Genomic DNA, 24,962 nt, shown 5'->3' with positions numbered 1-24,962 from the left:
CGAAAGCAAATTACTTCAGCTTTTACACTAGAATCACCCTTTTATCGAATACTCCATTCATCCGCACACCCATACAAGTCTCCATACATAGATCAATGTACAAAACACCAACAATCTTAACCGCATGAGCACACCTCAGGGACCAGCAAAAGGTTGAAGAAAAGTCATCCCCATTTCATCAAGAGGTTCGCGCCATCTTGCAGGGCTCTTCTCTTTTTATTTTGCGCTCTCCTCTTTCCCCACTGCTGTCTTTAATGTTCTTGTAGTTCCCTTCCGGTCTCCACGCTGATGACACAAATGAAATGCACTCCTTTTCGGAATAGTGATGATGCAAAACTGTGCGCCCTAGTTCAGATCAGTAGCACCAAATGACGTATAAGAAGGAGCCTCCTCGTAACGGGGGAGCGAATCCGCGGAATCTTGGTGATGAAGGGCCGACCGGGCTTGACCTGAGTGCCCAGATTGAACAGAGCCACGGGTGATGGGTGCAGCGTCTCCCTGATATAGCGCAGCAGGTTTCCGCGTACGTGAAACGTAGACTTGAAGAGGGATGGAGAGGCGGCCGTGTGTTCCGGACGAGGTGAGCGGCGGTGAATAGGTAGGTGGAGGGGTAGAATCAGAAGATGCAAGAGAGCCATTTGGAGTTATGGCAGTCGAACTGTTCACATTCGAAGCCTGGACGAGCCCTCGAAAAGGATGGACACGCGAGGCGCTCGTTGCACGCGTTTTAGAGAAAAAGCATCCATATTTGCAGTCCAGAATCGTAATTACAATCCCGATGACTACGACAGGAAGCACGATACCGAGAGGGAACACCCAACTGGGGCCCTGCCAATAACCGTCCTGATGACCTCCATCTTCCGTGTGGTGTTCTTGGCGTGGAGTGAGGGGCATCCTTAAGAGTGGTGGTTGTGATCTTGGTTCCGCAGGGTTGAAGTTGAGTGTGATTCGCAATCGTGGTTTCGTAGGATTGAAGTTGAGTGTCATTTGCGGCGGAGTCATAAAGCTACCTCTTTGAGGTGGCGATGCTCCGCTTGCTCACAGCAAACGCGCGGACGCACAGAGACGCATCGTATACGTACTGCAACAGACCACGTATCGCGATCGCAGAGGTATCAGAGCCATCGTCATGCATGATTTTTTACATTGAGACTTCTTTGACCGCGACTTGAGCGCTGTTACCACTACCGCTCTTCCGCCTCATGTGGTATGTCACAAAGTTGGAACCGTGACTCCTGGGTACCACGGGGCTAATCGAGCCCTGCGGAGGGAAGTAGTCGACCTGTTCCTCGGCCATATATGGAGTACGCGCTCTGCTCGGTGAAGGGCTTCGGTGTAGATCTTCGAGGTCGAACACCCATCGTTCGCGCGGTGTGAGCTCTGCTGACAGTTTGCCGTCGTGCTGCCGTGAGCTGTTTATCGGAACATTGAGTCTTGCATTTAGATCCAACGACAAAGCTTCTTCTTCAGTCTCATCATCGCCCAACTCGACTGTTTCGGTCAGTTTTATGACGTCACTTGGTGCATACATGTCTGTTGCCTGAGTGGTAAAGCGAGTTGAAGGTGTTGGTCTGACTCGGCGGGTCGTATCTACGGTCGGTGCGGATGTCCAGGCAGAGATGAGTGCGAATGGTAGACTCCAGTAGACAACAACGCCGCGAACAAGGACAATAAGAATGGAAGAAATGGTTGTGAAGATGCCAAAGATGGTGAGCGGAAGGGCAACCACGAGTAGCACAGCCCATAACAGAGTATGCAACAGCGGGTTGAGCAGAAACAGCTCGAAGCTGGCTCTCGCTATCCGGCGGATCATGTTGATCTTTGTTGGGAGGGATGGTGTTGGAGAACAGAAGAGGGTTTGGTTGACGTGTGCATGTGAGAGGCTGCGGGGATGCCAAGCTTCACACCAGCCACAACCTTCCCCAGGCGTTCCAGTCCTGACAAGCGGGCATGGGCACTTCAACGCGATCAGAACCAAGATTCTGCGTGAACTTGGAGGAGAGATCGCGTTGCGACGCGTGAAGCTTGGGGCCAGTGCTGTGAACGTCAAGGCAGAGATGATGCTGGCAGCATTGCGTCCGTCTCAGTTCGGTGCAGGTGTAAAGCGTCTCGCCGTCTGTCTTGCCGGCGAAATCCCGATCCCAATCAGCAACGCGCTGAGGCTCGTGCCTTTGAAGATACTCTCGTACTGTTCAATCTTCAGACTGGTGCTAAAGGGCGAACGGCGGATGCGGAGAAACGTGGCTCCTGTGACGGCAAGCCACACACCGAAAAGAGCTTCGTAGCGGTATTTGGAGAGGGCAGACTCAGAAACGCTGGCAGACATGGCGCTGAAAAGTAGGAGTAGAGGTGGCAGGACCTGGGGGCTCGGTGAGAGTGTGGTGGGGATTTGTGTAGGAGGGCGGCAGAGTCAACCTCTGTTTTCAAGCAAAGATGGGCCGGGAAAATGACGTCTCCGTGATTCACGCTAATGTGGTTGTGGTGAGATCATGGTTGCACCACACCATCGCCTCACGAGACTTTATACACAACACACAACAACATTCTTCACGAACCACGCCAGACTTTTGGAGGCGTATTGCTTGCGCGACTTGCGACTATCGCTCCGAAGAACAAAGTCATTGGGAATAGTTTTTTTTTTGGATGCCGGCATGCATCGCTTCTTCACACCGCCATGATACTCTACTACGAGGACGGTGATGCCCGTAAAGTAAATTGGGCACTACGACTGGGGTAGAGTAAGACACGAAACCTCACCGACTTTCAAACGATTGGCTACAGTGCTCCATGTCCAACGCCTCATTGTCTCGTCCCACACTGTGTTTGTATCTCCAAAACTTTGTGGGTATTGTTGATACACATCTCAGTTTTCTTGTCTTTGTCCATTCACAATTCATTCTGGCCCAACATATCAAGGCAGTTCCCCACTTCACCATGCCTCACTCATCAGTTGTGATCACCGTGTCAAGCAAGTACCGCAACCTTTCTGATCAAGTTGGCTTTGGGAAAACTCATACTGATTGACACCTCACCAATCACTAAAATGAAACCCATAGAAAAGATCAACTGGCTGACCGTAGCAGTCCGCAATCTCGTCTTGCGTTTCACTTCTCGACTTGGGAACTGCTGCCGCTCTAACCGCAAAAAGGAGTCTCTCCTCCCCATCACCTACAACCATGAACCTCGTCCCGCGTTCTCAGACCGCCATCTCGCGCACCTACGCGACTGGCAGAAACCCCCCATTTCCTCGGGCGGAATCCTTCCTCTCCGTCTCGGTCAGCCAAAAGCCCAATATCCGCCCCACCCTCCCATGATAAACCTACAGATCCCAGCCCTCGCCGTTCCTGAAAATTCTCACCAGCCCCAACGCCCGTACCACAAGATCACCTGGCAGCAATTCCAAGACCGCAAGCGTGATCGTGACCCCATGGCTGATGAGTATCATCGCCGTGTCCGTGAGAACTGGCAGCCTAGTAAGCCGCTAAACTACGCGTACTGGAAACAGTACGGCGAGGAAATGGAAGCGCGCAAGACGGTCTGGGAGAAGGTAAAGGATAAATGGTTTAAGCGCTTTCCTAGCAAAGAGCGTGAGATTGAGTTCTTTTAAGCTGTCAAGTTCGAATATGGTCTAGGTAGGTTTTGGTTCGAGGTAAATGTCACAATCATCGTGTTGTCAAAATATCCTTTGGATTGTTCGCATAGCGGTAGGTTTTGGTCAACAGTATCCCTCGTAGCTAATCGCAAACCGTGTCGAATCCCGCCAAAGAAGCAATAAAAATCAGTCCTTCTATATAAAAGCTCATTTTCAAATAATCGTCTTCTCGCCCACAATCTCTACTATTATCCCTGACTGCGTAGCGAGACAGGCCATCTTCGAGCATGCCAATCTCATCCATCCTAGCCATAGTAACCAGAGGCCAGCAACAGCACGCCCAATCTCCAACACTGATGTGCAAGACCAGCCCCAACACAAAACACAAAACACAAAACACAAACACAACTACAACTACCCCAATAACACATCAACCAATCAACCAACCAACCAACCAATACCTACACCAATCCCGCACTAACAAACTAAACGCCTCAATCGTCACACACCATATTGATTGCGCGCCACATCTCGACATATACTCTACACAGTACACTGAGCTGCTTCAGTCGGGAACATGGTAGACATCTGCATGGAACATGTACATGAACTCGAACATTCAGAGCACCACTGCCACTTTCTCCATGTCTGGTCCTGTACTCCTCGAGATTATGTACAATTTCATTTCATATCGGATTGCGCGGCGGAACTATGAGTGCGCCGTTTCCCGTCTTCCGTCTTCCGTCTCCCTCTCCTCAATCACTTCCCCAAACCCTACCTCCCCCACCCCTTCGCCCCCCCCCCTCTTCAACCCCCAGTTCTCACGCCTCAATCCGAATGCCATTCACTAGCATTACTCTCGCCAAACTCGCTAATCATGTGCCTATTTCAAACGCGCAAGGAAAAAAATCACGTCAACGCAATCCCATGTCAAGTTTCAACATTAAAGAAGCAGAAAAAAAGGGGTTCAAGGAGAAAAAAAGTTGGGGTGTGAGGGAGTAGGGTGGGGAATAGCAGGGGAGAAGAGTGATAAAATAGTGTCTGTCATTGAAGTATTTTGGCCGTGGATACAGGCGAGACTGTTTAAAACGGATAGAAGCCAAATATTAAAAAAAAGAGGCGCGGGCGGAGAGACAAGGGCGATTAATAGGATTGAAAAGTGCAAAAAAAGGACAACAAAAACAACAGAAAGCAAGACTTACTCATCCCTGCCCTTTCCACTCCCACCTGCCTCACTGCTTCCCGCCGTCCCTGCAGCCGCTCCGGCTGGGCCCCCACTCTCGCGCCTCATACCCAAATTGCGCGCGTCCAGCCGGCCCAACCCACTCTCCTCCAACGTCTCCCCACCCCAGCCCTTCTCCTTGCCGGTCCCAGCAGAATTCCGCTCGAGCACAAGCACCTGCAACAAGTCCTTCAACTCGGCAACCTCTTTCCGCAGCGCACGCACCTCGAGCACCGCCGTCTCGACCTCGACATTCGGCCGGGTGTTTTGCACCTTCTTATCCCAGCCATCGGCCTCGAAGTCGCATTCACCGAGTATCTCCTCCCACTCCTGCACCGTGTCCTCGTCGTCCTCGCCCCGGCGCCGATTGTCTCGTACGACCCAGGCTTCTTTTTGCTCCATAAAGGCGGTGATGACGAGCAGAGGGCTGTAGATGACGGCCATGACGGCGTCGTTGAGTCGCTCGTATTGCTTGGATTCCATCCACCATTCAAAGGGCAGAATCAAGAAGAACATTTCAATGAGGTTGAAGGGCGCGATGAAGACGTTTTCGTCGGGGGCGCGCACAAATTGCATGGTCTTTTGGCTGAAGAGGGCCATGTATTCGTCAATTGCGTTTTCGGTAATGTCTTCGTAGGCCGAGTTGTAGAGGGCGATGAGGATGTTGAGGAGGATGACCATGACGACAAAGGTAAAGATGTAGTAGAGGATGATTCCAAAGGGGGGCTGATGATCAAGATTAGCTGTGAAGATGTGTCTGGAAAGTGGAGTGGGATGCGAGACTGGTCATTGTGGATGAAGGGTGATGTGGGAGACTTACGCTGAAGTTGTCGAAGCCTTCGAATTCCGGACTCTGCATGACAGCGTTGAGCATGGCTTGGATGACAAAGGGGACATCGTCCGCCAAAGAATCATCTGCAATATCCAGACCCAAAAAGGCCTGGAAGAATCCGACCATGACCACAACCAACAGGGCAAAGAAGATCAAACTCTCCCTCATCATCACCTTGAGCACCACCAACATGGCCCCGAAGAAGCGGAAAGTATCGAGATACAGCAACAAGCGCATCCAGAACATGGGTGCCGTAAAAGCCAAAAAGTCATATGACTTGCGGTTCCAAATCTGCCGTGCATCGCTGCCAAAATCATTGGAGAGAGCAATCATGCGCAGGACGAAGGAAACGCTGAGCAGGGCATACAGCGTGCTGTTGAACATGTTCCAAAAGGAGACATAGTACCGTCCTACTTTCCGGAACTTGTTCGCCTCATCGCATATGAAGCCGACTGTGAAGATGTACAGCAGGCCTTCCACCACGTCCAAATCGCCCATGGGATTGATGGTGTTGATGGCACCAGTATACAAGCCAAGGAAGATGACGGAAATGGCGATTTGCACAAAGTTCTGATAGCGGGGTACACGCATACGATCCGGATCCATGTGCGCCCAGTAACTGGTGTTGGTCTTGTTTTCGTAGTTTACAAAGCGCGAAGGGTCGTCGTCGTCTTGGACGACCCAGCCACGCCAGAGGTAGGATATGCATTTCTGATAGCCCGAGGAACCGATGACGGTCAGCGCGTGGAGATCGACGGCCTTTTCAATGGCGTTGGTAGGGACGGTTGGTTCCCCGTTGACAAGGTGCGAGTAGCGCTTGAGAAGGACCTCTTCAAAGAGATAGTGGGTATCCTCTTCGGCTTCGATGAGACGCTTGGCCATCATCTCGGCGGCCACCGCGCGCACATTGTGAAGGTCGGCATCCCAGAGCTCGGCCACAGCTTGCTTCTTGAACCACTTCTTGACTACCAACAGACAAAAGACGACGCAGGCATTGTGCTGGGGTGCGCCGGCTTGCCTTGCCGTCTCCAGGACAGCATTGGTGATGATGGAGCTGTGGGGCTTGGTGACCTGCTCCTCCTCAAGTTCGCAGGGTATGACTTGTTCGATCTGGTGTTTGAGGCGCAGGGCGACTATGGTGACATCTTTGGGGTCAATGGGCGGGGGTGGCAGCTGGTCACGACGGCGCGCTGTAGGTAGGACTAGAAGGAGGTAGAGTCAGTTACACCCAAAATGCCAATGCTACGATATGCAGAACTTGTTCTTACGTGCGCTCATCTCATCTTGCACTCTGTGTCTGCGGTCTGAGCCATCGCTATTGATCAACCGGCTCCACCTTACCATGGCTGCGGCGGCGGAACTATCAAGAGGGGAGGGAGAGCTCCGGCAAGTAGGTAGCACGAGCTGAGAGCTCTCTGGCGAGTACCGGGACTACGTAGGTATCAAAGCTTTGGTAAGAAGCCTACCACAACAACAACAACAACAACAACGACAACAAAAAACAAAAGCGATGCCAAAGCCCACAAAGCCAAGCGTCGTCAGCCCACACCTGCTTTGTTGGCAGTTGTTGCCCAGCGTTGCGAACTTGGAAGGGAAGCGGCGCTAACTAACGGCCTATACAGCGCGTTACTCCACTCTGTGACAGGGGATCGCGGCCTCATCCGCACGCTTTTCTTCTCCCGCCCCACGCGAGAAGACGGTGACGCCCAGGGACGAAGATGGCCATGGCGGGAGGGAAGAGGGGAGGTGGGGGGGTTCATTTGACACATACAACATGCACTGGACAGTGAGACTAGCTGAACTATCTATCTCCTTTCTCAAAAGACCAGAAAAAGAAAAGTCAAAGGGATCAAGGTGAACATGTTTTCGTACTTGAGCTCTGCTCACCCATATCATTCATCCATACTAAACAGCGTCAAATCCATCAACAGCCAATTGACGCATGTTCTCTTGAAGTCTCACTCTCGGCCTCGTCCTCTTCCTCTTCCTCGCCCCTGGTCTTTCACTATGCATGTAGAAACCACCCTCGCCCAGTGATACCACCGCCGACCTCAAAACTCATACTTCATACACATAACACACTCATAATCCATCCATTTACCATCCCGTTCTCCTCTCTCAGAAAACGCCGGATAAGTTACTTTTCAATAATGATGCAAGTACCCGTCCCAATCCTCCCAAAAGCGTCGATATCCCCCTTGTATCTAATCCGCCTCGGCGACACCACCCTCATCGCTCGTGCTCTCGTCCTCGTCACCGCTGACCTCCTGGTTCTCGCGCTCACGCTTCTCCATCAAGGCTGCGAGCTCTGCGTCGTCGTTCTCCGTGACGGCCTTGGGTGCCATGCGCACTTGGCAGTCGCCGCCTGCTTTGGCAATGTTCTCTTTGATGTCCACAATAGCTTGTTCGAGCGAGGCGATACCGGCGTTCTTGTCGAGGCATTGCGAGGTGAGTACTGTACATTTATATTAGAATGGCTCATCGAAGTGGTAGGACTGCATATTCATACCGTAGAGAGGGGGCGACACGAGCCTGACCTTGACCTGGTTGTCAGGCGTGTTCTTGGCCTCGGCGCAACGCAGCGCATTCTTGACGGCGTCGATACCCTCGTAGCCGAAGCAGGTAACTAGTGATATATTCAGTAGCCGAAAAAAAAACTTTACAATGGGATCTCCATACCCTCGATATCTGAGCGGACCTTGGTAGGTTGCGGTGTCAACCTCTTGCCAATGTAGCTTTGTAGCTCATCCCTCACGACATCGTTGGGGAATGTGACATCGTTCCAGACCTCAGGATTCGTAATGCTGAGCTTGAACGCATCAATCGAGTGTCCGTACTTCTTGTTCAGCGGCCAGCCAATGCTCTGGTAGATCTCCTCAATGGGTGTCTGTGTCTTCTCGGCAACGTGGCGCATGATGCTGTGCACCATCTTGGACTTATTGTACCGCTCCTCGCACTTGACAATGTCCTCGGGAGACACTCGGCGCTTCGACAGATCAATGTAACCCTTGTCCTTGTCCACACGCAGGACGACAACCACTTCGTTGCGACCGACACGAATGAGCTTTTGGATGGATCGAATACGTCTTCGCGACAGTTCAGATAGAAGAATCATGCCGTCGATGTTGTCTGTAATTTATTAGCCTCTCCCCTTAGCCCTCTATGCTGTTGCTGCTGCTGCCACCCACCGTATTCCAGTAGCTTGACGTATGCGCCCATCTCTGCAATCTGCTTGACATTGACCATGACGAAGCTCTCAATCTCCGGGTACTTCTCCTCATAGAACCGACAGTTTGTGAGAGACATGATGGGTATGTACTCCTTCTCTTCTCCTTCCCGAAAGTTTTGTCTTTTCCGAGTCCTGCGACCTTTCTTCTAGTGGGGTCGCTTTTGGCGAGTTCTGGTTCGCGTGATAGCGGGCAGTGGAATCAATCACAGCAGGTTCTTTGGGAGAATCGAGGGTGAGCTTCAGTGGCCACTTTCCGTGGATCGTCGCGTGTCGGGCGGTGGTGTGAACTTTCGTGGTTCCGTGACTCAAAGATTTGCCCACTGTGTGAGATCAATCTGTCGTGGGGCAGATACGCTAACACCAATGCACACTAGCGTGGATTGCCTTCCCCTCAGCCGCATCCACATGGCAAAGACGACATCGAAGCCTTGTCTTAGTAACTTGCAGGCATACCATGGTCAACAGCAATCGCCCACCTCTTGTTAATTATCATGTTTTGATATCTTTCCTCAGAGATCCCAATCTACAACACACATCACAGGTCACCTCCAGTCACGAAAGGGAAGCAAGCATAAAGTGAAGTTTCACATGTCGTTCATTAGACACTACCATACCGGTATTCAGTCCCGTATCTCAGTCAAAGCCTTGACAAAGGCCGACTACGTTCAATATCCATAAGTTTCATCTTGTGCCAAAACGTGGTCAGATCGCAATGCTTTTAATCACACGAGCGAACTCAAGGATCAGCAAGCCATCCGTGTCTCACCACTTCAGATGCCAAAGACAGCAGCTGCAACCGCCACTGCGAGAGCAGCGAAGCCGAAGTTGACACCCGAGGCCGCATTGAACTCAGGTGGGAAGGTGGCGCTCGCAGTCGGCTTGGGTCCACCGGTGCTGGCTCCAGAGGTGTGGTTGGGTCCTGCGGTGTGAGTGGTCATGACAGTGGAAGCTCCATGGGTAGGCAGCGCAGTTCCAGATGGTACGATGACGGTGCTGTTATCTGGGACTGGGAGGACTCCCGTGGGCAGTTTAGACTGGCGAGTTGTTGTCAGTAAAGCAGTTCCAGAAGCGAACTGTAGGCAAAACCTCGATATACTGGCGCGGCAGCGCGCAGATTTAGGCTACATCAAGGAGGTACTTACAGGAATTGAGGTCTGGATCGTGAAGCCGTCCTCGATGGTGCCGGAACCGAGGTACGTGGCGGTGGTAGACTCGCCGTTAACAACAGTGGCAGTGATGGCGGTGGTCACCTGAGCAGTCATGTTAGTAACTTCCAGGCGCTCGCTCGCAATGAGTGTGTCTTCTGAATACCTACAGTAACGGTGGTACACGTAGTGGAAGTAGACTCGCTCGAGGGACCATCAGCAACAGTCGTCGTAGACAGCACAACCGAGGTGACGATCGGAGCCGGAGGTTCGACAAGACTCGAGCTGGGCGCAGGCACGACGTCTGAAGAGAAAGTCGTGCTAGTAACCGCGACATTGGCGAAGCTGAACGCAAAGAGCGCGAGCATAGAGGTGGAGAACTTGGCCATTGTGGTTGACAGACTTCTTCGTTGCTTTCGCTTGAGTTGAGAAGGTTGGGCTTGCCAAGTCGGTCGCAGAGAGAGATGGGTTGGAGGAACAGAGATCGAGTCGAGTAGGCAGTGGATAAACGAATGTGAGAGTGTGGAGGAAGAAAGACAGAGGTGAGGCAGGCAACCGCGCAAAAGATGAGCTATTTGTTTGCTTCGCCAGCGCCGCCGTTTGTGCGTTTTGGGCTCGTGCTCAATTTGATATGAGCGTGCAACCGAAGACGCGCCAAGGACGCGCTGTTGGGAGGGAAAGAGGAAGGAGCGCTTTGTTGCTCTGTGAAGTGCGCCTTGTTGTCAATGCACTTTCACGAGCACACAATGGACGGTCCTGATTAGATCCTAACCATCCTCTTGTCAAAGGAAGCACACTAGCGAGCGCAAGAACATTGGGTAACGTGTAACAGGGTGACCGACAGGGTGACCGACTGGTTGTTGGTAACATTCATGATAGGCCAGTCTGGAGGGCGAACAAATTGTTGCAACCTGAGCACATGTGGAGCTAACAGTTATGGCCAGGACATGTGGATGAATGGCATTAGTAATGTGTGTATGTACGCGTACTATTGGTGTTGTGAACTCGAGAAGGTCGAGGAGAGTTTGCACACCTTGAGACCGCCAGCGCTGTACAAAGTTACCAACCATCTTCCTATCGTGGACTCGCGGACCGTCCTACTCAGCGCTCCTCTTGTGCATTACTACTCCCATTAGTCTGTCCACTCTCCTCGAGTCTGAAATCGGCATTGTCGCTCTGCACACGTTCGATTTCGTTCTGAATGGCGAGCACCCAGTGATCGCGCTCTGCCCGTGATCTGGCGCGAAACACCATGCTTCTGCCCTTACTACCAAGCTTGGCCACGCGCTTCATCTTCGTTCTTTTGCCCTCCTTGCGGCTCTGCTCACCGCCGCCTGCGCCTTCCTCGGCGCGGAACCAACTCTTTGCCTTGCCGTGCCAGATGACAAAAGTGGTCATGACGTCTTCATCGGTCGACGTCCAGCCATCTTCCAGGTAGATGCGGGGGAGAGCATGGTGGCCAGGTTTGTTCGCATCGAATGTCTGGTTTTGATAGAGAAGGTCGCTCTCAGTCAACAGGCCAGAGTAGATGTAACAGTCTTTGAGGTCGAGGTTGGCGATGCGCTCGTGATGAATGTGTGCGAGCTGTTTACCCACTCTACTACGTAGAACGTCTCGAAACATAATCAGTGTGCCCGCTGTGAGTATGACGCTACAGCGAGTGAAGGGTGCATGGATGCGCGGCTTGCGGTACAGCATACCACTCATATGTATACTTCGGCAGCAAGCAATACCACACATGTTGTAGAGTTGTGGCGAGGCATAAGACTGCGTCACCTCCCACTTGCGTGCGAATTGTCCCATCATAGCTTCGCCTTCTTCGTCAATATTAAGGGCGCTGAGATTGCGATTGCGGGTTGCTTTGTAGAGTGCAATGTCTGATGCTGTACGGTGCTTCCAGTACTTGACAAGAGCACGTAAATGCCATATCCACTCTTTCCGACGAGCTTTGTCTGCAGCTTGCAGGCGGATGATGAGACCATTCTTCATCACCAACTCAAATGTGCGGTCGATATCAATTTCTTTTGAAGTGCCATCTTCTCGTGTTGACTCATCAATGTCTTCGTCAAAATCAACATCTGAGCCATCCTCGAGATCGTCGTCCACGGGGCTCGCACCAATCATGGCCTTGCGAACCTTAACAACGTTGGCCAAATTGATGTATCCGTCACAATCTAGGAGATTCTGCTCTTTACGTTGGGCTTCGTCCGCCGCATCCTCATCGTGGAGTCTGCGAGCCTCGGTGGTACCCGAGTGTCCCTCAAGCAGCCATTCAATCTGGTCGTCCTTCAAGGCAAAGGGGTTAACGGCCCAACTGTCAGGTACGTTCTCATTGACTGCTTGTGCTGTAGGAACTGTAGCGTTATTAGACGCCGGAAGTTTGGGTGGCGGCGGTGGTGTTGCTTTCGTCGGCCGCGAGAATACAAAAAATTGATCGTGGCTAGCAAAATAAAGCTGCTTGTGGTACATGAATCCCATTCGTCTTGCGCGACCTTGTTGGCCGGTCAATCTGATGAGAAAACCCTCGACTGGAACTGGCTCGGTCAATGTCTTGTGCTTCTTCCGCGTCACTGCTGTCGTCGGATAGTGTGTCTTGGGTCGAAGCTCAAGATCATGCGACTTGAGCATCGCGATTGTGCCGTACATTTTGCGTTCATTGGCACCATGAATCCACTCTAGCCGATCATAACGTTTCCAAGCCAAACCTATGGGATGGTTCTTCATCCATTCCTCTAGGACATCTCGCCATTGTGGGGCGTCATGCAATTGCTTCAGGCATTTTCTGATGAGCTGGCCAGCCACAGCTTGTTCCTCTTCCATGGTCTTCATTATGGCTTCCTCGGTATTCTCGGCGTTCTGCACTTCATTTTGTGATGCTTCCAGCTTCTCAAAGGGGTTCACAATTTGAACACTCAGGCCCATGTCTGGAATATTAATCTGAATGTCCGTGGAGCGGCGCCAGCCAAGAATGTTGCGAAGAAAGGTATACCATTCGGAAGCATTGGAAGCTGTGCGAGCTTGCATGATGAAAATCAACGTATCGCGCCGGCCAGGTGCAGTAATCACAATTGACTTGTCCAGCGAAGAGTACATGTTGACTTTACTAGTCTTGCGACCCAGCTGAATCTCGTAAGCGGCTTTCTTGCCAGCGCCCTCATTTTCAATCTCCGGTATGACCTGCACCATTCAGCAAGTGATTGTGGTTGTTATTCCAATGAAGCTTACCCTTGTTTGATAGAGTTGCAGAACAAAATCTGAATCGTCTTTGTGACTATGGCGACACACAATCATGTATTCTCTCCACGTGTCCTTGACCTGTGAGACGACTCTCTGATTGACATTCTCATCAAACTCGTCTGGCACTTCGGCCGCTGTGTCGACTCGCACGAGCATACGCTCCATTTTGACCACTAATCCGTCTTTGATTCGCTGCCTCCTGATTTTTGAACCTGCGCGCTGAACCGTCATCTGCGCTTTCTTTGCCTTTAAGTGTATTGTAGCACGTCTCGAATCTTCTGGGATGTCGAACTTGACGAGGTTCCTCAAGTTCGACTTCTTCCTCTGAAGATGGTCCGCATTTGGTTCTGCATCGTTCAACGGGCCCGATTCTGATGAACTGATTTCTGACCTTCTCTTCACTCTGGTCATTATACCTTTGGCGGGCGGCTTGGAGTTGGCATCAGCGGGGGCCGGTGCCTTGTTCACGTCAGTCTTGCGAAGCAGAGATGAAGTAGACCCGGCATCTACCGAGCTTCCGCCAACAGTAGACACGGATGCGTTGTGACTGTCCGCTTCAGACAATGGTCGCTTGCCCATATATTTCTGGCTCGGTCCCTTGTTGTTGGGAGGAACTTGTAAGCCACTTGCCTGTACTGGGACCTCTTCTTGTCGCGGTGCTTTCTTCTGTGAGCCTTCAGGCTGTTCATTCTCTTCATTCTCATCGCCATTGTCGTTGCCATCATCCTTTGCAGCGTTTGGTATCGATGACGCAGTCACAAAGGACTTGGTGCTCGATCGACGTGGTGCTTGGACCTTGTCAGGATCGAATTCTCTTTCCTCGTCGTCTTCAGGTTCCGATGGCGCATCAACAAAGGCCTCACTCTCGTCATCCACTAACACATCAGCCTCCTGTTCTGAGCCACGCGGTATCTGCAAAGCCGGTGGTGAAGTGGCCGTCGCAGCTACCTCCGCGCCAGCGCCATTGCCCCTGGTAGTCTGTGCACCTTGCTCGTCCTCTTCTACCTCCAATATCTTAGGCTGTGGGAAGCTGTGTTGGAAAAGGGCAGAGGAACTGGGGCCCTCGAGACCGCTGAGCCGGCGTTGGCGAGCTTCACGGGGATCAGAGGTAAATGTGGCAGCGCGTGTCGAGTAGTTGATGCGCAAGTGGTGCTTGTACCAGTCGCGACGGTGCTTGTTGAGCCATGATGTCTACAGCTGTACATGAGTGCTGCGGGCGCGAGAGAGAAGAGGGCATCAGAACATACAGGAATGGGCCCGATGAAGAAGCGCCTGGAGGTCAGGTAGAGATGCTCAGGCGTCGCATGTTGCTATATACATTAGTCACACATGGAAGCTACTCGCAAGACCATCTCTCAATCGCATACCAGCTTCTGCGCCGTATATGAATGCGGGGGCAGATTGACAGCATCTGGCTCACCAAGCCATGACAGCGGTTGCGCCTCAGACATTGGACCTCTCCGAAGTTAGTTTGGCCGCGGAGGTGCGCTCACTGGCACGTCTGTCGAGAGGATGCACGCTTGTACACCAGGCATTGGGCGTGACAGGTAAAACACGGTTCTAGGGAAAGACTAGCGATACACTATTCACCAGGTAAACATCGAGGTCGTCGAGGAGAATCAGGAGTGGCAGCCACTACGGCCACGACAGGCGTGGTGGTGCTACTTCTAAGCAAAGCAGGGCCAGATGGATGGATGCAATGGGCAGCTGCGCAGCGTCATCGAAGCGCCACGCGCCACGCCAAGCACGCCAAGCCTACTAGCACAGACTACAGTACACACTACAACACCCCTGCGCCACTTCATCACCTCCTCTTCAACCCTCCACTGTAACAACGACGAAAGCGCCCATCTTGAGCTGTTTCTCATCCCCAGTTCACCCGTGCTCCAGTCCCTGCACCATCTCCTGCACCTTATTGCATCTAATAACGCTAGGATCACTGTACATTTGCAAAGAAAAATGCCAACTAAAGTAAAAATCAACTCACAGAGAAAAAGAAATGAGACGACAGCGGAGATTCAATAATTTACCCTGTGTGGCTGAAATCTCTGTGGCTGTGCCTAGCCTACACAATCCAAGCTGGCCTAGACTTCACGCGATAGACCGTAGCGACCTCACACGTCTACAACTTCCAGGCTCATTGCGCCTCTAAGCGACACTATTTTGTGTCCCTGTGCAAGCTACAGATGCTTCTAAGCTTGCGCAAATGGGTGCATTTCTTGTGGGGATGTCTAAAGTCTGCAAGTAACCTGGTACAATGATCGCATCCAGCTGTCAATGCATCGCTAACAGTGGCTTCTATCTAGTTTGATTTCGTTACACCTCTTCTAGACAATTACTACGTACTACCGCGTCCAAGTATAGCCTTGCCATGACGGTGACATTATGGCCTATGAGTGTGAAATACTTCCTATAAAGCTGCTAATCGGTATAGTAGCCATGTACTATAGTGAGAGATTAGCATATGATTGCTCCTGAGATATGGAAGTACAGGTGAATATATATCCATTTTGAAAAGAGTGTGTTGTAGCTATTGGTAGTAGGGACTTGAGAATGCACTATACCCCATAACTATGTCAGTAGTAAACACCTTGTACTATGCTTGCCATTTTACGCATTTCCTACAAACGTGTTGTAGTTGTAGCTAGTAAGATGCTCTATGTATAAAACGTCCCGAGAATCATGTAAGAACCTCAAGTAATCGTAATACAAAGTGACGGATGTGTAAGGCTGTAAATGTAGGTTGTCTGAATACCTGAAATCTGTCTCTATATGCTAGCAACCCGATATGCTAAATGTAATCTGACATTACAAGAAGTGCGGATCTGCCAGTATAATCTCATCGTCAAAATAACGACGATTAAAATGTCTGGTGTTTCATGTCAGGAGTAAACTAATTACACTAGTTCTGTTCATATGGCAATTTGTGGATAGTAACATGCATTTAATTTTCTTAGCAAACTGGGTTGGATAGCACATGGAGAACGTAATTGGAATTAAACACAGTTTCAAGAGCGAAAAGGTTGATTGCTGACCTCATGAAACCAAAATTTGCATTGAAACCTTCAATGGATTGTCCGAGCAAATCATAGAGAAACCATTGCAGACTCTTCCCAGTACGTTGATGATCAAATATTACATTGCGCCTTGGAGAGAGTATCACGGGGAGAGTTCATGTGCAAAAACATGCGGCCGTCATGTCATATTCATTAGATGTAGTCTCCAAGAGAAACTGCACAGATCATCAGTCCCTTCCGTACCGGTAGATCGCTCCAAGAACAAGCATGGCGAACCTTGATTGCGCTGCTCCCTCCTCTGCTTAATAACTAGTAAACATAAAAGTTCACAGCATCCGGATTTGCCTCGCGAATCTTCTTGTTATCCCTCGAGAGCACAATCCTAAGAATCCACGCAATCACCACCGTTGCGGCCGAAAACGCCACGCTCGACCACATTGCAATCGGGAACCTCGGCGCATCGGAATCAGGCCATAGGTAGGGCGTGTACACGAACGAAAGATTGCCCAAGGTATTTACAATGGCAATGGCAACCGTCTTCTTCTCGTTTGTCTGGCCCATTGTCGCGGCGGTCCAGGCGAGGTTGATGTTGTTTACACCGTAGACGGCACCGACGAAGAGACACATGGCGAAGTAGCGCGCGCCGACGTTGAGGGTGGTGGTACCGATGATGAAGCCAATGATGGCGACGGCCTTGGAAGCGGTGATGTGCCAGGTGCGTTCGTTGAAGCGGCCTGAGGACCAGGATACGGCGACGGAGGCAAAGGCGGAGAGAAGGTATGGGGGGCATGTGAGGACGAGGGTGATTGTTGTGTTGAAGCCGAGGGTCTTGACGACAGTGGGCATGAAGTTTTTGAACCCGTTGGCGGAGAGACTGGGGTCGATGTTAGTTTGCGGGTCGGGGGTATGTTTGGTGGTATAGGTGTCTTACTGGAGATTACCCATGAGTGCGAATAGCCAGAGACGGTAGTCGAAGCAAGCTTCGCGTAGACCCTTCCAGACATTTGTTGCCTCGCGCTTCTCGGTGGTGTCGAGCGCGATGCGGTTATGTGCGAGTTGTCGCTCCTCGGGCGTGAGCCAGCGGGTTTGAAGGGGCGAGTTGGGGAGCGTGAAGAAGGCTAGGACGGCGACACCAACTGACGCAAGTTTAGCTTTGATAGGTTTGATGATAGGAAATGATTCTCACCTGTCACGACGCCCTGGATTAGGAATAGCCATTTCCAGCCCTTCATGCCTGGAACAGAGTTAGCGATATATCGGTTGTATTAGAAAGAGTGACTAACCATGCTTTCCATCAAGACCAGCAAATATACCTGCTGCAATGAGGCCAGAGAATGAACTAGCGAGAAGATTTCCGGTATAGAAGAAAGCCATGCGGGTTGCGGCTTCCTTGCGCGTGTAGAATTGACTGATCATGTAGATTGCACCAGGGTAGAATGGCGCTTCGACGATACCGAGAACGAATCTAAATAGTGAATGAGCATCGGTAAGGATACCAAGAGCGTGGTGTAGCTTACCTGCACGCGAACATGCCATGATAGTCCTTCGCCATAATAGGGAAGATAGACACAATGGCCCAAGCCAGCATACATCCGGCCATATACCACGATGGCTTGACTCTGTTTAGAATCATGTTGCTGGGGACTTGTCCTACCAGATACCTGTCAGGCAGTCAGCATTTGTTAAAGTGCGGCACGTTAGGATGGAGCTCGAAGCAGCACCAAGCGAAAATCTTCAGAGTCAGTTCACTTACCCAACGAAGAAGATGGATACACAGGTATTATACTCTGTGCCCTTCATGTTCAAGTCCTTGTCCAATCCGTTCAGCTTGCCGTTGATCATCGCGTTTCTGTCCAGAAAATTCAAAAAGTACATGAGCCAGAGAATAGGCTAAAATATCAGAGAGGTTAGTCGAGGTTTCGTATGCTTAGTTGAGACCACCAACCATCATGTAAATGTCGATTTTCTTGATCAGTGCCTTCTCCACCGGATCAATCTCAATCACTGCACCAAACTTGTCGAGCTTGGCCTCATCGTATCGAGGCTTGAGCTCAACCTCATTGACAACGTCAATGTGCTCAGAGGACGACTTGTTCTTCACGTCGGACGACGGCATCGTGGAAGTCATGATGCGTCCAGCAAGAGGAGGTCAGACTGGATGCGCAATGATTATCCATGCAGTACCCATCTCTTTATACACCTTGCACCATCCACGCCCCCCCCCCCCCATTGAATCTGGGGGAAGTAGCGTGTGCCCCGGCACGCGGGGTATATCCGGGGTATCATCTAAAAAACCGGGGATGGGATCCTACATGCGGGGTGCTTGGGCTGGGGTTACATCCAATGCCATCGGAATCCGCCCTCCAGCATGGTGTTGCAGTAATCCCAAGGCCATCGTAAGGCCGATATCCGACTCGTGTCGAATCTGATAGGTGGGCGGTGTGACCACATGCGCCCGGATTATGCAGCTATACCGGTACAGCGCACGAATCCGGCATGCCATCGTTTGCATAATCCGATGCAGGACATGAGTGAGTTATCGGTCCAGATGGGTGATAGCAGACGATGAATCAGCAATTGGGTTATCTTGGTAGTGGTCCTGTAGAGTAAGCCTGGGATACGATGATTCAACGATGAGAAGGCCATGCACCCTCTGTGTTCGTAGTAGCAGCTAGACTGCACAACTGCCATCTGATCAGATGCCAGCATAACTCTAGCACAGAGGTTTGCGTAAACTTGTGCTCAGGATTAGTAAGTCTTCGGCTGCAGTGTGATTGGTGGAACTTTGTGCGGGGGCGGAACGGCAACTCAGCCCCGTGTGCAAAGTGGATAACATTCTCCTCCGACACGGAAATCCGGAAAACGGGAGCTGTCCGGAAAACCTGGGCTGTCCGGATATACGATTGTGTGGTGTATATCACCCAAGCATGGCTCACATAATGCAATGTCTTGTGCAGTGCAAGTGTGAGCAACTACACTACCGCGCTCTCTCTACCCGTCAAGATGTCACAAACCGTTACCCTAACACGGAAGCTCGCCGTAACGGCCAACGACGATGAGATTTACACCATTGACGAGCTCATCAAACGACGTGCCGAAGAGCTAGGCGATGCTACTTTGATCGGATATCCGAAGGAAGACACTGTCGCAGACTATGAAGAATATTCCGCACGAACCTTGGATCGATATGCAGATGCTGCCGCCGAGCTTTTGCAACGCCAAGGCGTGAAGCCAGTGGTAGGTTGACACTGGAGTCATACCGGGTATTCCTAGGCTGACTGTGTCAAGGACTCGAGTCTAGATCAAGCTCCGGTTGTTGGCATCATAGCACAATCCGGACTGCACGTTATCATCACGACCCTTGGCTTGAGCCGGCTGGGTTATGCTGTACTTCTTCTGTCGACACGACTTGCAAGCCCGGCAATAAGTCGTCTACTAAGCCTTGCCAACTGCAGCACGCTCCTTACCACTTCCAGTTTCCATCCGGTGCTGTCTGAAGTTCAGAAAGAGCGCGCGGTTGAGATCCTCGACTTGCTGGCGCACAGCGACTATTGCAACTTTGAGGCCCCACGATTCGTCCGAACGTACGACCCTGTAAAGGAAAGACGGAAACACTCCATCATAATCCACTCTTCTGGATCGACCGGACTGCCCAAACCGATCTTCCTAACCCACATGAGCTGCATTGCAGCTTTCCAAGCAAACCTCGATAGACGAGCACTCATCACATCCCCCTTCTTCCACAGCCATTGTTTCTACGAGACGTTCCGGTCGATATACTCTGGAAAGCCGATTTACTACTGCAACTATGCGCTTCCTCTCACAAAGCGCAGCGTCGTCGAGATGCTGGAGCGTGCAAAGCCCGACCTATTCCACTGCGTGCCATACGTTCTGAAGCTTCTTGCGGAATCGGAAGATGGCATCGCAGCCCTCGCAAAGGTCGACTTTGTCATCTTTGCCGGAAGTGCGTGTCCAGATGATCTCGGAGACAAGCTCGTCAGGGCAGGTGTAAACCTGAACGCCAACTACGGAGCCACTGAAACAAGCAGACTGATGACCTCGGCCCGTCCAGCTGGTGACTTGGATTGGAATTACCTTCGCATACTCCCTCAGGTGCAACAATGGGTTCTCATGGACGAGATTGCGCCGAAGATCTACGAATGCGTTGCGCTCGATGGTCTCCGTTCCAAGAGCACCATCAATTCAGATGACCCTCCCCGATCATTCCGCACACGAGACTTGTTTACCCCCCATCCAACACGGCCTGGCCTCTGGAAGTATGTTTCCCGACTCGATGACAGGTTCACGCTGGTGAATGGCGAAAAGGTGCTCCCTGTGCCAATAGAAGGTCGCATCCGGCAAGAGCCCACGGTAAAAGAAGCCATCGTGTTTGGAGATGGGAAGACGGTTCCAGGTGTTCTCATCGTCAAGGATGAACGCGCTGCACATATCCCAGACGATCAGTTCCTGCAAGACATTTGGCCCGCAGTTATGGATGCAAACTCTCGCGCTGAAAGTTTCTCGCAGATACCAAAGGAGCTTGTTGTCATCTTGCCTGCTAACACTGTGTATCCTGCAACGGACAAGGGTACCTTCATCCGCGGTCTTACTTACACTCAATTCAAGTCGGAAATCGAAAACGCATATTCCAAGTTCGAGACTGAAGAAGAAGGCGGTGCACTCGCTCTAGACGGCCCAGAACTAGAAGCGCATCTGATGCAAAGATTCCAGGAACATACCGGTGTTGCGTTGGAATCAGTAGAGTCTGATTTCTTTGCCTCTGGTATTGACAGTCTCCAATGCATTAAGATGTGGAATTTGATCAAGAAAGAAATCGACCTTGGTGGTAGACAAGCTCAGCTTGGCCAGAACATTCTATATGAGACGGGCAACGTCCGAACGCTTGCTGCACATCTCGTCAGTCTACGCACTGGAAGTACAGACGTTGCGAAAGACCAGCGACGAATTATGAGTGATCTCATTGAGAAGTACTCCACTTTCCCGGTATTCCAGCCAACCAGTGGCAAGAAGGCTGAAGGGGAAGTCGTTGTAAGTGCAATCCGATTCGAACATACATATCAGTGCTTACGATTGTTTAGCTGTTAACAGGCGCCACTGGAGGACTCGGGGCCCATCTCCTTGCTCAACTTGTCGCCAGGCCCAATGTCTCTGCCGTGTGGAACTTGGTCCGCGCTTCATCTGAGGAGACAGCACACCAGAGAGTCATGGAAAGTATCCAGAAGCGCGGTATCACGATACCATCAGAACAGCAACATAAGATTATCGCCCTTCCCGCCGATCTAAGTCAACCCGATTTTGGCCTCAGCGCCGACAAGGTCTCCGCACTGCGATCTAGCCTCACAGCTGCAATACACAGCGCTTGGGCTGTCAACTTCAACATCTCCGTATCAAGTTTCGAGGCGCAGCACATCAAGGCTGTACACAACCTCATCTCGTTCTGCCAGTCGACCATCGCCCAGGAACCAGCACGATTCTTCTTCTGCTCTTCGGTGTCCGCAGCAGCCGGTACACCCCGGCCAGGCACAGTCGCAGAGAAGATAGTTGTTGATCCCGCGCACGTCCAAGGCACAGGCTATGCGCAGTCGAAGTTCGTTGCTGAGCACATAACCTGTAACGCGATGAAGAACGCCGGTGCTGCCTCTCGCGTCCTCAGGGTCGGCCAACTCATCGGCGACACTACGGTTGGAGAATGGAATACAACGGAAGGTATTCCACTGATGATCCAGACCGCGGTTACGCTCGGTGCGCTGCCCGCCCTAGACGAAGAGATGAGCTGGCTGCCAGTCGATGTTGCAGCGAGCATCATCCTAGACGTTGCGCTCGCAGAGCAAGGTTCCTCGCCAGATCCAGAACTGGTGCACCATGTGTTGAATCCACGCCGCTTCCACTGGACACGCGAAATGCTACCCGCACTACGCGAAGCCGGCCTGAAGTTTGATGTGCTCCCTACTGATCAGTGGATGGACAGGTTACGAACCTCAGATCAAGATCCAGTGAGAAATCCTCCTATCAAACTGCTGGATTGGTTCGAGAGCAAATATGGACGTACATCATCGCCTGCGAAACAAGGGGTCTTGGAGTACTTGACAAAAGAAACGGAAGCTCGGAGTGCGAGCTTGAGAGCGGTGCCTGATGTTACGGATAGGAAGTTTGTACGCATGATAGTGGAGAGATTGATGGCACATTGGGGTGGAGCATGATGAGCGACTTGCTTCAGGTAAATAGAATTTCGCAGTGACAGTTTTAGTACATAGATTCGATTAGCATCATGCGAAACCTATCGTTTCGATTTCAACTGAGATCACGTAGTCATGTGATTGAAATCACAACAGTAATTACCAGCCTTGATACTAAAGAGATCGTACAATATAGTCAAACGCAACCCAAGCACATCGCCAAAAGCTTTCTCCGCCCCCACCACAGCCTGCTTGATGCCTAAAAGTGGCGATACTGGTCGTGGTAACGTTCTCTCCCGCCCGTATATCGGAATTCTCTGTCCGCATAGTTTTCATAGTCGCGGTCGCGATCGCTATAAGCAGTGTATGCATTATTGTTCGATGAACTCGTGTAACTGCGGTTACGGCTGTTCCTCTGGGCATAGCGCAAGTGACGAGGTCTTGTCAGGTCAGACGATGACGAAGGACCATACCAGGAGGACTCGGGGTGACGTGAGTGGGATGAAGGAGGGGGCCGTTGATGAGGCATGTGTGCAGGCAAAGGAGGCCGACCCGAGAAGGTGAGGGATGCCGGGGGACCCAGAAGCTGTGACTGAGATGCTGACCTGTGTCGCTTGGATGGCGAATTCGGGAGAGGCGAATTTCTCGTCGGTCGTGGACGCTTCGGGATTCGGTATATGTCCTTCTTTTCGGTCAGACCCTCCTCTTGCTTTGCATCTAGGCGCGCATCTTCTTCACTTGTGGCTTCAGGTGTTGTTCCAGGTGTTATGCAGGTGCCTCTGTTCTTAGTCGGTCTGGCTGATGACGAGAGTTCTGGAAATGTTTGAGATTCCGTTGCTTTCTGTCTTGCACAATGTGCTTCCGCTTTACGTATACCTAGTTTGAACATTTCCCCTGCGATGCCTTGAAGAGAAAGAAAAGGAAATGTCAGCACATGACGGAGAGATATCTTAACCTCAAACTTGACCTCTTCCTTGTCGAGATTCAAGTGCAATCTGGACCTACTTTCCTGGTGCCCATCGGTCTGAGCAGCCTCAATTGGTTGTGGTCGCGGAAAGTGCAGACCTGTACGCTCAAATTCACCCTTGTCCTGCCATTCCTTCAATGCATTGCGATCTAGATTTTGAGGTCCAAACGGTTTTAGAGGTTGTCGGAGAGCTCGATATAATGCTTGGGTGTGTAGAACATTGAGTTGCAACTTTGGATTGAATGCGTCTCGATTCTGAATGTACCATTCCAGACATTGGGTAAGACTTCGAGCATCAAGACCCGTCGGTAAATTCTGCAGTCCTTGCAGCAAATCATCGAATGTAGGAACGAATAAACCTCTTCGACGGTTTTCTACAAATTGGACAAGGGCAATGTCATCGGTGAACAGATTGCGATCTGATTTGCCTTTATAGCCTTTGGTCTTGAACTTTGGGATCGAACGCTTCACAGCATCGCGCTGGAAGTTATTCATCTGTGCTGTCGTTATCTTGTAGGTTGGAGGTCCGCGAAAGAAGGCCTGGAGAACATGTCAATATGCGTGCGTATCAGTATGTTCGAAGATCGACATACCTGCATGCCCATGATATCTCCACCTCGAAAATCATTTTCCGTCAAGCGCAACATTATCGCTTTCCATCGAACATGGTGCGGATAGTATGCTTGTATCTCTTTGGCGGAAATCGGTATGCCTGGAGGAAAGATCGCATCGATTGGTACGGCACTAGTGTACCACTGGTATAGCGGTCCAATATCAGCCATGTCTTTCCCGCCACAACGAATATTCTTGCGGACCATCATCATATTAAAGTCCCGTGTCTCGTCTGTCCACACACGTTGAAAGAGAGGAGAAACATGTGCAAACTCGATGGAGCCCTGGTCGCTTGGATGATCAAGTGTGGTGGTCGCCCGCGAGGTCGCCAGTGTAAGTGGAGAAGGTGCCTTCCTATTGATTGGAGGGGTGGACATACTGTACGTGGCCACTTTGATGGGAGGTGTCTTCGAATCGTCTAGCATATTTGCAACGAGTCGCTGTAGTGATACAACACCTTCATCCGTGAATCGAAGGCGAATCGTCAAGCCGAATGCTTCGTAACGCCGTTCATCGTCTGCCGCCGCATTGTGTACAGAGCGGTACCGCACTGAATATTGATATAAGCTTCGGCTCGGCGAAAGATTGGTTGTGCGCACTGTAGATCGGACCATCCTAGGTGATTCTTTTGTCTTGGTAACATTCTCAGGTCCCATAGCACCTGGACCTGTCTCGGCGGTGGAGTATTCGCTGCTCGCTCTCTTCATTCTAGTGATTCGTTGTGGTGCACCGTGAGCCTGATAATTGTGGTCCATAGAGCCACTGGCCGAATGGATCTTTGGATCTTCGTCGCTATCATCGTTTCGGGGCACGTCCGTGGTATTGTGCGAATTTCTAGTGCTGGGAATATATGTCGAGTGCTGTTGCCATCGCGACCGACGAGCAAGTGTATCACGTTCTTCCATAGTCGAC

At 51.2% G+C, this 24,962-nt stretch overlaps 10 protein-coding genes across 10 annotated transcripts; 2 read left to right on the top strand and 8 right to left on the bottom strand.

Moving 5' to 3' along the window:
* Positions 1-345: 345 nt before the first annotated feature.
* Positions 346-987, bottom strand: IAQ61_000718 (uncharacterized protein; the record flags this gene model as incomplete). The annotated part of the gene is made up of 1 exon (XM_003842588.2): positions 346-987. The coding sequence occupies one exon, from the start codon at positions 985-987 to the stop codon at positions 346-348; it is 642 nt and encodes a 213-aa protein (XP_003842636.2).
* Positions 988-1,141: 154 nt separating this feature from the next.
* Positions 1,142-2,326, bottom strand: IAQ61_000717 (uncharacterized protein; the record flags this gene model as incomplete). Its single annotated transcript, XM_003842589.2, has 2 exons — positions 1,142-2,082; positions 2,182-2,326. The coding sequence occupies 2 exons, from the start codon at positions 2,324-2,326 to the stop codon at positions 1,142-1,144; spliced, it is 1,086 nt and encodes a 361-aa protein (XP_003842637.2).
* A 717-nt stretch (positions 2,327-3,043) lies between these two features.
* Positions 3,044-3,607, top strand: IAQ61_000716 (uncharacterized protein; the record flags this gene model as incomplete). Its single annotated transcript, XM_003842591.1, has 1 exon — positions 3,044-3,607. One exon carries the CDS (start codon positions 3,044-3,046, stop codon positions 3,605-3,607), a length of 564 nt encoding a protein of 187 aa, XP_003842639.1.
* An 813-nt stretch (positions 3,608-4,420) lies between these two features.
* Positions 4,421-6,990, bottom strand: IAQ61_000715 (uncharacterized protein; the record flags this gene model as incomplete). The annotated part of the gene is made up of 4 exons (XM_066094790.1): positions 4,421-4,475; positions 4,795-5,540; positions 5,635-6,848; positions 6,915-6,990. The coding sequence occupies 4 exons, from the start codon at positions 6,988-6,990 to the stop codon at positions 4,421-4,423; spliced, it is 2,091 nt and encodes a 696-aa protein (XP_065955098.1).
* A 396-nt stretch (positions 6,991-7,386) lies between these two features.
* SUI2 (eukaryotic translation initiation factor 2 subunit alpha) lies at positions 7,387-9,187 on the bottom strand. The gene is made up of 4 exons (XM_003842594.2): positions 8,835-9,187; positions 8,326-8,775; positions 8,156-8,272; positions 7,387-8,101 (listed from the first exon to the last, which is right to left on the bottom strand). The coding sequence occupies exons 1-4, from the start codon at positions 8,950-8,952 to the stop codon at positions 7,851-7,853; spliced, it is 936 nt and encodes a 311-aa protein (XP_003842642.1). The 5' UTR covers positions 8,953-9,187; the 3' UTR covers positions 7,387-7,850.
* A 458-nt stretch (positions 9,188-9,645) lies between these two features.
* Positions 9,646-10,409, bottom strand: IAQ61_000713 (uncharacterized protein; the record flags this gene model as incomplete). Its single annotated transcript, XM_003842595.1, has 3 exons — positions 9,646-9,909; positions 10,018-10,125; positions 10,191-10,409. 3 exons carry the CDS (start codon positions 10,407-10,409, stop codon positions 9,646-9,648), a joined length of 591 nt encoding a protein of 196 aa, XP_003842643.1.
* A 712-nt stretch (positions 10,410-11,121) lies between these two features.
* Positions 11,122-14,921, bottom strand: IAQ61_000712 (uncharacterized protein; the record flags this gene model as incomplete). The annotated part of the gene is made up of 4 exons (XM_003842596.2): positions 14,625-14,921; positions 14,505-14,567; positions 13,246-14,448; positions 11,122-13,197 (listed from the first exon to the last, which is right to left on the bottom strand). Exons 1-4 carry the CDS (start codon positions 14,706-14,708, stop codon positions 11,122-11,124), a joined length of 3,426 nt encoding a protein of 1,141 aa, XP_003842644.1. The 5' UTR covers positions 14,709-14,921.
* A 1,662-nt stretch (positions 14,922-16,583) lies between these two features.
* Positions 16,584-18,390, bottom strand: IAQ61_000711 (uncharacterized protein; the record flags this gene model as incomplete). Its single annotated transcript, XM_003842597.2, has 7 exons — positions 16,584-17,148; positions 17,206-17,410; positions 17,461-17,508; positions 17,558-17,739; positions 17,792-17,935; positions 18,028-18,164; positions 18,220-18,390. The coding sequence occupies 7 exons, from the start codon at positions 18,388-18,390 to the stop codon at positions 16,584-16,586; spliced, it is 1,452 nt and encodes a 483-aa protein (XP_003842645.2).
* Positions 18,391-19,263: 873 nt separating this feature from the next.
* On the top strand, positions 19,264-22,595 carry IAQ61_000710 (uncharacterized protein). Its single transcript, XM_003842598.2, has 3 exons — positions 19,264-19,511; positions 19,563-21,323; positions 21,374-22,595. Exons 1-3 carry the CDS (start codon positions 19,278-19,280, stop codon positions 22,493-22,495), a joined length of 3,117 nt encoding a protein of 1,038 aa, XP_003842646.1. The 5' UTR covers positions 19,264-19,277; the 3' UTR covers positions 22,496-22,595.
* A 135-nt stretch (positions 22,596-22,730) lies between these two features.
* IAQ61_000709 (uncharacterized protein) lies at positions 22,731-24,955 on the bottom strand (the record flags this gene model as incomplete). Its single annotated transcript, XM_066094789.1, has 2 exons — positions 22,731-23,948; positions 24,032-24,955. 2 exons carry the CDS (start codon positions 24,953-24,955, stop codon positions 22,731-22,733), a joined length of 2,142 nt encoding a protein of 713 aa, XP_065955097.1.
* Positions 24,956-24,962: the final 7 nt, after the last annotated feature.

Source organism: Plenodomus lingam (genome assembly GCF_022343315.1).
Source record: "Plenodomus lingam strain CAN1 chromosome Unknown contig_11, whole genome shotgun sequence".
NCBI classification, from domain to species: domain Eukaryota; kingdom Fungi; phylum Ascomycota; class Dothideomycetes; order Pleosporales; family Leptosphaeriaceae; genus Plenodomus; species Plenodomus lingam.
The sequence above is the reverse complement of the archived record's forward strand: the minus strand, read 5'-3'. Positions and strand labels throughout refer to the sequence as shown.